Below are 10,086 nucleotides of genomic sequence, written 5' to 3'. Positions count from 1 at the left end.
CCAGTACAAAAATAAGTGGATTTTGTTTTTTGTTGGGGGGAGGGGGGTAGCATTAAAATGCTAATAGATTCCAGTTGCTTGAACAGAAGGCTGAGGGTGAGTGAGAAAACATTTTGCAGAAATTACCTGGTAATTAATGTTAGAAGAGTATTTCCACTACTTTTTGGTTAATGGAAGAAAGCGCATTGAACAAGCACAGTGTTTTGTGATAAACGTTATTTCCATCGCGCCTCACCAACATGGCGTCCCGGGACTAATGACGTCAACCTATGACCTTTACAGGGAAGGCCCCGCGGCAGCGTGAGAGGAGAGCGGTGGTCTAACTTCCACCTGCGTCATCAGCACCGGGGCTTGTGTTCGCCCGTCCTGCGCTCATCTTCCTCTCGGGCACCAGAAAAGGACGGCGAGGAAGAAGAAAGAGGAAGAAGCAGCGACGGAGAACAAAAAGAGACGTTCATGTTGTCCTTCAGCCCGACAGCTTCCGACGCGGGCGACGTGACGGCGGAAAAGCGGCCCCATCTCTCCCGGGTGTGCGGAGTCAGTCCGGGCCGAGGAGGAGACGCGGCGACCGGGTGATAAGCGCATCGCATCCCGACGGCGGGGGCTGAGTGGTCCACAGGTCGTCTTTTATGCAGAGTGAGGTAATAATAATAATAATAATTATAATACAAAGCCAGCATATCGTATGGAAAAACAAATGAATAGAAACATCAAACCCTTTGCAGTTAAAGCGGGCCGGCTTGTTCCGATCCGTTAAGCATTGCACCGGGGTCCGGGTACGTGTCGGGTTAAGTGTGCACCATGCATTCAAATAAAATAAATCGCACTGTCGTGTTTGCACACCTGCACACTGCCGGCGACAGTGCAACGCTGCTACCTGGTCACACAAGGGTGCTTTTATAGCGTCAGACACTTGATTTCTAAAGGAAAATATTGCATTTCTGTTCCGCTGGGAATCGCCTCTTTCCGCCAGGCCCGTACTGTGCACCTCTGTGCCAGATGTGTGTAGACGTGTGGGATTTAGCATTACGCTTTCGTTACATCTCTAAGGGAATAAGAAGACCGGCTCTGTTTATTGTGCTCCGGCGGCTGAGCGGCCATGCTGAAGTTGGCGGTAGGGCAGCCGGGCCGGCTCGGCTTGGCAGTGTGGGCCGCCAGTCCTCGGCTCCGGCTCCGGCTGCAGTCCACCTCGGCCACGGAAAACCACGAGCTGGCCCGGGAGCGATCCAAGACCGTGACGTCATTCTACAACCAGTCGGCCATCGACAGCGCGTCGGAGAAGGTGAGGACAGAGCCGTGTTTGTTTTGTGGAAAAGGCCTTTATGCGATGCCTCTTGTATGAAAACACACACGCTGTATTGTATAATGGGAAGGCGCTGTACAAACAATGTAAAGTGCTGTGTGTGCTGGGAGGAGCAGAGCAGTGCAGTTTCAAAGGCAGAGAGCTTGATCTCAGTCTACACAGACATTGGTTGCTCTCCTCTGAACTGCCTCTAGAGCAGCGATATCTTTCTTGAAGTGTGGAGCCCAGAACTGCACACAGTATCCAGATGAGCTCTAACTAGTGCATTGTACAGTCTGAACATCACTGCCCTTGTTCTCAATTCTACACTTTTGACAATATACCCTAACATCCTGTTTGCCTTTTTATTGCTTCCCCACATTGCTTGGATGGAGAAAGTTTGGGAAATTAAAATCCCCCATTATAACACCCACATCCTTGCTACATACAGTCCTGATTACACTGTACAATGCAACATCTTGCTGAATATCTGAGTTTGTCTGTAACACACTCCTACCACTAATCCTCCAGATCTTTTATTCAAAAGTTTAACCCACAATGATTCTGTTTCATTACTAGGCTCTAATTTGAGTTCTTCTGCCTCAATGTCATTTCTGACATATAATGCTACCCCACCACCTCTTTGATTTTTGCCTGTCCCTTCTAAACTGTGTGTGTCCTTTCAACTTGTATTCATCCCCATCATTTTCTGTAAGCCATGTTTCCGTCACTCCTACAACATCATAGTCACCCGCCAGCACTGTGGCTTCTAGGTCTAACATCTTGTTCCTATACTCCTGACATTGAGGTACAAACACTTTCCTACTAGCAGTTTCCCTTTGTTTTCTTTCCTTAGTGGAACATCTCCCATTGTCAGCTCCCTGCCCCCTGGTGATATACCCCTCCCCCCACCTCAGTGTCTGTGTAGTCAGTGCTGTAAAACCATACTGTAGTGTCCCGTCAGCACGTTAGTATTATTCCTTTACACACCAGGGCTTTTGAAAACAATTCTGCCTAATGTGCCCTTCCTTTTAAACACATTTGTTACACATGAAAAGTGAATGTAACACATTATCCTAAAGTATGAAGTTATATTTTGAACTAAAACTGCTTTAGAGAATCTCAGAGTAGAAAATATGGAAAGCAGTCTATCCACATTTTTATAAAATATATAAACTGCATAAAGCACCGAGACAACATGGCTTCCCCCTCTCTGATAAAGCAGTCTACCTGTACTGACCGGTCACTTCCTCTATCGCTCTCCCTCTCTCCAGCCCTCCGTTCGCCTCACTCCCACTATGATGCTGTATGCCGGAAAGTCACCTGACAAGAGTCACATCTTGGTAAGAGATTTATTTATTAGCTGAGGCGTGAATCTTTGAATTTTCATGTAGATATTTTATGTTGGAAAAGAGGCAGTTGATTGCATTTCATAAAATAACTTATCTACCTATCCCTGCGTGCAGAATTGTCAGGATTCCACACTGGCCAGTGAATAAAGTCTATTTGCTTTCCGGTGTTTTTAAGTTGGATTACCTTTTGCATTGCTGGTCGGTTAATGTGATGAGAATCGGACGTGAGAGTGAGTGTGTCATGGCGACTCTCCCTCTCCCTCCCCGCAGAAGAGCGCGCGCTACCTGCACAAGGAGCTGCCCGTACGCATTGCTCACCGGATCAAGGCGTTCCGGGGCCTCCCCTTCATCATCGGCTGCAACCCCACCATCCTGCAAGTGGTGAGATGCGTGACATTAGCACCCCAACCCCTGCACTCCTTATTTATTTCATTTTGATTTTGACTCTAGGCTCCTCTCCTCCTCTCTTTTAGCATGAGCTCTACATCCGGGCTTTCCACAAGCTGAGCGAATTCCCACTGGTGAGTGAGACTCTCTTCAGGGGCTCGTGTATTAGTTGACCTTGTGACTTCTTGTGCAGATTGTCTATTTATACAGCCTGCTTGGAGGATAAACAGAATTTTTCATTTCCTCTTCGGTCACCGTGTGTATAATTGTTTACACTATTTCTATCAGGCATATACACTAACAATTATTATCATTGAACCCTTATACTGCAGCACACAGCAGGGCCTCTGTGTTCTGGGCAACCCTGCTCCTTATTTATGTTTTGTCTTTTGCAACTGGAAAGTGGTGCTGAATATAACCTGGTGTTGGCTCAGTCGGTTGATGATTGGTGATGGGTTGGTTGCAGATCAAGGACCACGAGACGGAGGCCAAGTACTGCCAGCTGCTCCGGCGGCTCCTGGACGACCACAAGGACGTGGTCACCCTGCTGGCCGAGGGCTTCAGAGAGAGCAGGAAACACATACAGGTGAGAGAGAGAAATATGTGAGAGAGAATTAACAGAAAACAGAATGAAACGAGACCATGGCTATTGAGTTCATATAAGGGGTTTGATCTAGAGCTCAATGGTGGGAGATGTAGTCAACAGTGCAGGATTGATCCCCTGCTGTTCCCCCTTGTGACCAGGAGGAGGCAGTAGTGAGGCAGTTCCTGGACAAAACCCTGACCTCCCGCTTGGGAATCCGCATGCTGGCCACCCATCACCTGGCTCTACATGAGGACAAGGTGAGGAGGAGGAGGAGGAGGTGGGGGTAGTGCTGTAGTGTCCAGTCGATGTGCCTGTATAGCTATATGACTCCCCTCCCTCTCTCCCTCAGCCGGACTCTGTGGGGATCATCTCCACCAGGATGTCTCCGAAGAAGGTCATTGAGAAGTGGGTGGACTTTGCCAGGTAATCCCTGTCCCTCTCTCTCTGTGGAAAGGTCTCCAGCCCAGCTTGACACTGGTCTTTGACCTCATGTCTCTCTTTATCTCTCTCTCTCTCAGGCGGCTGTGTGAGCACAAATACGGCAGTGCCCCCCGGGTGCGAGTGAACGGCCACGTGGCAGCCCGCTTCCCCTACATCCCCATGCCTCTAGACTACATCCTGCCCGAGCTGCTGAAGAACGCCATGAGGTCTGTACACCCCCCCCCCCACCCCCCCCCAACTGCCCTCTCGCTCTCATTCCCTCAATCCCTCACTCACAGTCTGTCCCTCCCCCTCTGTCCAGGGCCACCATGGAGAGCCACCTGGAGACGCCCTACAACGTCCCGGACGTCGTGGTCACCATCGCCAACAACAGCGTGGACATCGTCATCAGGTCAGTGCTGTTGGTGCCATGGTGTCCTCCTGGCTGGAGTCCTGCGTGTCTCTCAAGGTTATCCTAGAGCCATGTCCTCAAAGTGTCTCTGACGCCCTCTCCCTCTCCCTCCCCTCAGGATCTCGGACCGGGGGGGTGGCATCCCTCACGACGTGCTGGCCAAGGTCACCGACTACCACTTCACCACGGCGGAGAGCAGCATGCAGGACCCGCGGCTCGGAGACCTGCTAGGCAACATGGTGGACATGGTCAACAGTGGCCAGGCCAGCCCCATGCACGGGTCAGTGGAGAGGAGATGTTTAGTGGGTGGGTCGGGAGGTTAGTGAGGTGCCCAGTATGTGCATTAACCCGTGTGTGTGTGTTGCAGGTTTGGCTTCGGTCTGCCCACGTCCCGTGCCTACGCGGAGTACCTGGGCGGCTCCCTGTCCCTACAGTCCCTGCAGGGCATCGGCACAGACGTGTACCTGCGCCTGCGCCACATCGACGGCAAGGAGGAGAGCTTCCGCATCTGAGCGCCACACCACACCACACACAGCACCGCACCGCACTTTACACCAGAGACACTGTACAGCAGCAGCAACAACAAACAACAATGCTCGGCGCTGGTGGGAAACCACTGGACCGTGGGATAGAACCAGAACACCAAAAGAGCAACACCACAGTTCCACCCAAAAACACCAAATTTATAGACGCAGCGCTTCATTATTATTATTTTTTCTCTTCTCATGTGAGTTTTCCAAATTCCATGGCATGCCGGTTGGGAAACACTGCTGTACAGCCAGCGCAACACTAACACTATACATCTACTGTATTCACACAACTATTATACACGCACTCGTACTGTATATAAGACTAAATTTGCAGCACTGTACATAATACAGCCCACATATGTTACACAATGCACATTCGCAGTACAGATGTATATACAGACACACACCATGCCTGCGATTCTGTAACCACGTCTGTGTGAGTGCCCCCTCTCCACATTTATGTGAACCACATGTGGACTGGATCTGAGCAGGGCCTTCAGATCACAGATGGACTCCCTGACCGAAACACATTCCCCTTACAACACACACACACATTCTGATATACACAAGTGTACACATTCACATTCCCATATACATACACCAAGAGATGAAGGCAGACATTGCAGTTGGGATCTGTTTCCACAAACCGCCTGTACTGGAGAGAGGGAAAGGGAGGGGAGGTGTGAGAGACGCTCCGTAACAAGAATGAAGGACAAGCAGAACTGGGGACTAAACTTCTGACAGTCGACGCTCCTGTTCCCGTCAGTGGTTTTGCCGACTGATTTTCGGGGATGTTTTCAGAGACTCTGCCAGTTACTGATGCCTTATACTGAAGGACCACCAAACATAACTTGGGACAGATCCCCCTACTGATACTGTCCCTTCTCCCACTGCCCCCTGCTGCCTGGAGAAGGTGGCCATTCAAACCCAAACGCGCTATTCTCATAAGACTTCCACCATCCTGCTGAGGGAAGGCCCGTTTCGGCCTAACGAGGGGACAGAAACCGTAAGCTGGTACTGGTACCGGTTTAACTTAATGAAACCAAATTAAATGTTCCAGTTTTATTTACATTTTGTAGCATTGGGTGTTAAAAATAATAAAAACAGGAGGGGGAAGACAAATGTAGATTTACCAGAAGTAAAAGTTTGATTTCAGGACTTTAGTTCACTTGCTGTTGCCCTGGTTCGTTTCTCCGTGAGGAGGCGAGCAACTTGATAACACAGCATTAATTAGGATCGCTGGTTCAAAACTGTTTTTGCAAATGGAAATGACAACATTGTTGGGATCTTTTCCCATTCCTACACATCTTTGCAATTCCTTCCCATTGATTTGTCCAAAACGGGGAGATCCCTTTTTTGATTTTGCATTTTTATTAGATTTGTTTTTTCATCAAGAAGGGTGTTGGGCAGTAAGCTTTTCAATCTCCTTCTACTATCCCTTTGCCCCCCACTGTTGTCGGTCAACGTGAATCAGTTTGTCATCCTCGCTGCCTTGGATTTGGTACGTGTAGTGAGAGAGACCCGGACTGGAGTCTTTCTGCTCCTGATTGCTGGCACGGATGGAGGAATCTAGACTTGTGACTCTGCAGGCTGGGACTGGCTGACCGTGGTCGTGGGGAGAAAAAAAAGCAGTCGCTTGTGCTTGAGCAGACGAATTTAATCTAATTAATGAAATTGACAACCCCTCCCCCCCCCCCTGTCCCTGTGGACTATCTGTGGTTGCAGTCAGACAGGCAGTGTTGGGGTGGCGGGCTGAGCTGAACTGTGCGCTGGGGGTGGGTGATGGAGAGAGAGAGAGAGAGGAGTGGGGGGAGTGTGAATATAGTTGTACTGGATATTATTGGCCCTCATTTGAAACGGTCGTTGGGCAGTTCAGGTAGTCCAATCAATATTGTTGGGTAAACTATTGATTTATTAGATTGTTTTGATCATTGAGTCATGCTAGCTGGTAAATATCCCACTCTGACACAATACTGAATTCGGCACAACAAGGAGTGGGGGTGGGGGTGGACTGTGGACTCTTTCCCCTCCCCAGAAATCGGTATGACAAACAAAAACTGAATATATAACGTATGGTACAGAAGACACAATTGGATAAATCTGCAGCTCCCACTGTGTATTAACTGTGTTCCAGACAGCTGGAGCTTCTAGATAGAACGGGTGTGCGGTCATCAGCTGATCAATCAGCATGTCTCCCCCAGCTGTGAAGGGATTTAGGGGTTGACCTATGACCCTGACCCACTCCATTCCCCCCTCCACAGAGGTTAATTAGCTGGTGTTTGTGTTGAAAAGAGATGGGTGATACAATTGTTTCTGTTCTGGGGGGAGGGGGGATGACGCATTACTCTTGCTAGTAAAGTATGGATGAGATTGGCACACTGCAGTTTTTTGTCTAGCCCAGCCCCAGTCCTGGATAGAGAGAGAGAGAGGGACATTTAGCTGGGAGACAGTGTTGTCCCCCCTTTCCCCGTGATCCCTAAAATGCAAAGTCTCTGCGGGACACGGGGGAGCCCAGCGTGGTGACGATGTCGTTGACGGGGCTGTTGCCCTGGTCGCTGCTGACGGGGGTGGCCGGGGAGGACCTGTCGGCGGGGGGACTGGGCTCGCTGCCGGGGTGGTGCTGGACCTTGAGGGAGAAGTCCACCACAGGGCAGCCCTGTGTGATGCAGCCCAGCGAGATGACGTCTACGTGGGGGGAGAAGAACTGGGGCAGCGACTCCGGGGTCACCCCCCCGCTCGCCTCGATCAGCAGGGCTGGGAACTGCTGCTTCAGAGAGCGGGCGGCGGAGTGCAGAGCCTGGGGGGAGCAGAGAGAGAGAGAGAGAGAGAGAGAGAGAGAGAGAGAGAGAGAGAGAGAGAGAGAGAGAGAGAGAGAGAGAGAGAGAGAGAGAGAGAGAGAGAGAGAGAGAGAGAAGGGAGTTGGTATTGGCTGACTGGACACTGCACTGAGAAAGAGGAGGGTTAGTGTTGACCATGCCGGGCTGTCTGTTGAGCTCAGCTGACCTGCGGGGGGAAGTTGTCCAGCATAACGATGTCGGCGCCGGCCCGGGCTGCCTCCCTGCCCTCCTGCTCGCTGCTGCACTCCACCTCCACTTTGTTGGAGAACCCAGCCACAGAGCGCGCCTCCTGCACTGCCTGAGAGAGAGAGAGAGAGAGAGACGGTCAGACTGGCCCCTACTGTCCAAGGTCCAGCATTACAGTGAGACCAGCACACAACCTCTAGCTCCTCTTTGCACCTGGCCTCTCTTTTCCATCCCCTTCTTTCAACCTTACCCTCCGTGTCCCCAGCACCCTCACCTGAGTGATGCTCCCACAGGCCCAGACGTGGTTGTCCTTCAGCATGACCAGGCCGCTCAAGTCGTGCCGGTGAGTGTCCACGCCCCCCACCAGCATGGCGTACTTCTCCACCAGTCGGAAGCCGGGGGTGGTCTTGCGCGTGCCGGCCAGCTTCCCGGCCCAGCCACAGTGGCGGGCGCGCTCCAGCAGCAGGTGGCAGCGGCTGGCGATGCCTGAGGCCCGGGCCAGGGCATTCAGGGCACAGCGCTCCCCCAGCAGCACCCTGCGGGCCGGGCCTCGGACCAGCGCCACCCTGGTCACCAGCTCCAGGCCTACACACACACAGCACTATTAATATTGGACTGATGGCACCCACACAGCACAGTGAATACAGTACAGTATCCAAAGTACTGCATAGTGAGTCAATTAACTATACTTGGCAGCATTTATTATTATACACATCAATTGCAACTATTATTAGTAAGAAGATAATTATTGTCCACTCACCAAACTTGGTTCCCTCGGGGTACAGCCACTCCACGCTGCAGCCCAGCTCGGAGAAGACGGCGTTGAAGAAGGGGGTCCCGGCCAGCACGCCCCCCGGGGTCTTACACAGCAGCGCCGCCGTGACCTCCCGCGACCCCACGCACAGCCCCGCCGGGTCGAACGAAGGCGTGTCCTCCGCCAGCCAATCACGGGCCAGCTGGGAGAGCTTGGTGGGCGGGAGCAGCTGCGATAGGTCGAGGGCTGTGGCTGTCATCGCGGCTCCTGGGAGAGGGCGGGGAAGTGGGCGTGTCCTTGAGCTTTAAATAATGATCTATCGAAGACGTCTAGACGGCGGATTAGCAATACAGTCTATTGAGGTGAAATAACAGTAAATCTCTAATGCTGTATTCTCCAAAACATCGCACAGTACAGCACGGTTAGTACTGGAGACTACCTTCAAAAAGCATTTGGAAATGTTCAATAAAAAGGAGCCGCATTGTTTCGCTAGTTTAACTCCCACAGCAGAGCCATGCAAGCATTGCCAAATCCCTGCCATCTGTGCACAAGTCCACATCCCCCACCAAACCTGGATTTTGTTTGCGGGTACAAAGTTTGTCAATGTAGCCCCTCAATACACACAATACTACAAAAATATGTATCTGTTCATTCATAAAGACACACACAGGTCAGCGCATACCCTCATAGTTCCGATCATTGATCAATGCGCTTTAATCGCTCGGACGTTTATCTGTCTGGCACATCAATTACAATCAAATATATTGCTATATAAATAAATCCCTCACTGTTTTTTAATGGTTAACACTATGCATGCCTGATCGTATTGCGGTTGTTGTAATGGATGCAACGTTGTGACACAATCCCAGCTGAGCCCAGACGCCGCGGCTTTGTAAAAGTAATATTATGAACATCATACAAGTAAACAGGTATTTACAACTATCGTGGATCTCAAGGCAGTATAATATAATGCAGTGCCCTGTAATCAGTGTCCATACCTGTGCGTTTCAGGGCTGGCCGTGTTTGTGGTCCTGGGGGGGACAGGCGGTTGTTTCCGTGTCTTCACTCTTGCAATGGACCCCACGAACTGACAACTGGAAAGCTGAAAAATAAACTTTTCTTTTTTTTTTTTAAATAAGGGGACAAACTTCATCCCGCATACCAGAGGGCAGGCCGACCGAAACGAGCCCAGAGTTGCACTGGGAAAACACGTGGGGACGAAAGGGTGCTGCTGGGGAACTTTCCTTATTTGAGTCTGTGTTTGTGTTTGTGTTTGTGTTTAGATATTTATGAACTGGGTTATTCAGCAACATGCATGTCACTAAAAACGTGAAACTATA

The 10,086-nt window shown here is 50.7% G+C and overlaps 2 protein-coding genes across 2 annotated transcripts; one reads left to right on the top strand and one right to left on the bottom strand.

Moving 5' to 3' along the window:
* The first annotated feature begins 300 nt into the window (after positions 1-300).
* LOC136768856 (branched-chain alpha-ketoacid dehydrogenase kinase) lies at positions 301-6,101 on the top strand. The gene is made up of 12 exons (XM_066723244.1): positions 301-641; positions 1,051-1,282; positions 2,557-2,625; positions 2,905-3,015; positions 3,108-3,155; positions 3,488-3,607; positions 3,766-3,864; positions 3,957-4,030; positions 4,126-4,254; positions 4,350-4,439; positions 4,558-4,719; positions 4,807-6,101. Exons 2-12 carry the CDS (start codon positions 1,100-1,102, stop codon positions 4,949-4,951), a joined length of 1,230 nt encoding a protein of 409 aa, XP_066579341.1. The 5' UTR covers positions 301-641; positions 1,051-1,099; the 3' UTR covers positions 4,952-6,101.
* Positions 6,102-6,860: 759 nt separating this feature from the next.
* On the bottom strand, positions 6,861-9,857 carry LOC136768857 (nicotinate-nucleotide pyrophosphorylase [carboxylating]). Its single transcript, XM_066723245.1, has 5 exons — positions 9,745-9,857; positions 8,753-9,013; positions 8,267-8,577; positions 7,973-8,104; positions 6,861-7,766 (listed from the first exon to the last, which is right to left on the bottom strand). Exons 2-5 carry the CDS (start codon positions 9,003-9,005, stop codon positions 7,446-7,448), a joined length of 1,017 nt encoding a protein of 338 aa, XP_066579342.1. The 5' UTR covers positions 9,006-9,013; positions 9,745-9,857; the 3' UTR covers positions 6,861-7,445.
* Between the last annotated feature and the right edge of the window lie 229 nt (positions 9,858-10,086).

This window comes from Amia ocellicauda, chromosome 14, assembly GCF_036373705.1.
Source record: "Amia ocellicauda isolate fAmiCal2 chromosome 14, fAmiCal2.hap1, whole genome shotgun sequence".
Taxonomy (NCBI): Eukaryota; Metazoa; Chordata; class Actinopteri; order Amiiformes; family Amiidae; genus Amia; species Amia ocellicauda.
The sequence above is the reverse complement of the archived record's forward strand: the minus strand, read 5'-3'. Positions and strand labels throughout refer to the sequence as shown.

Coding starts and splice junctions, on each gene's coding strand:
- LOC136768856 (XM_066723244.1), top strand. CDS start 1,100: ATGCTGAAGTTGGCGGTAGGGCAGCCGGGCCGGCTCGGCTTGGCAGTG. Junction 2,626..2,904: donor CTGACAAGAGTCACATCTTG/GTAAGAGATTTA, acceptor CCCTCCCCGCAG/AAGAGCGCGCGCTACCTGCA. Junction 3,608..3,765: donor AGAGCAGGAAACACATACAG/GTGAGAGAGAGA, acceptor CCTTGTGACCAG/GAGGAGGCAGTAGTGAGGCA.
- LOC136768857 (XM_066723245.1), bottom strand. CDS start 9,005: ATGACAGCCACAGCCCTCGACCTATCGCAGCTGCTCCCGCCCACCAAG. Junction 8,578..8,752: donor CCCCGAGGGAACCAAGTTTG/GTGAGTGGACAA, acceptor GTGTGTGTGTAG/GCCTGGAGCTGGTGACCAGG. Junction 7,767..7,972: donor TGGACAACTTCCCCCCGCAG/GTCAGCTGAGCT, acceptor TGCTCCCCCCAG/GCTCTGCACTCCGCCGCCCG.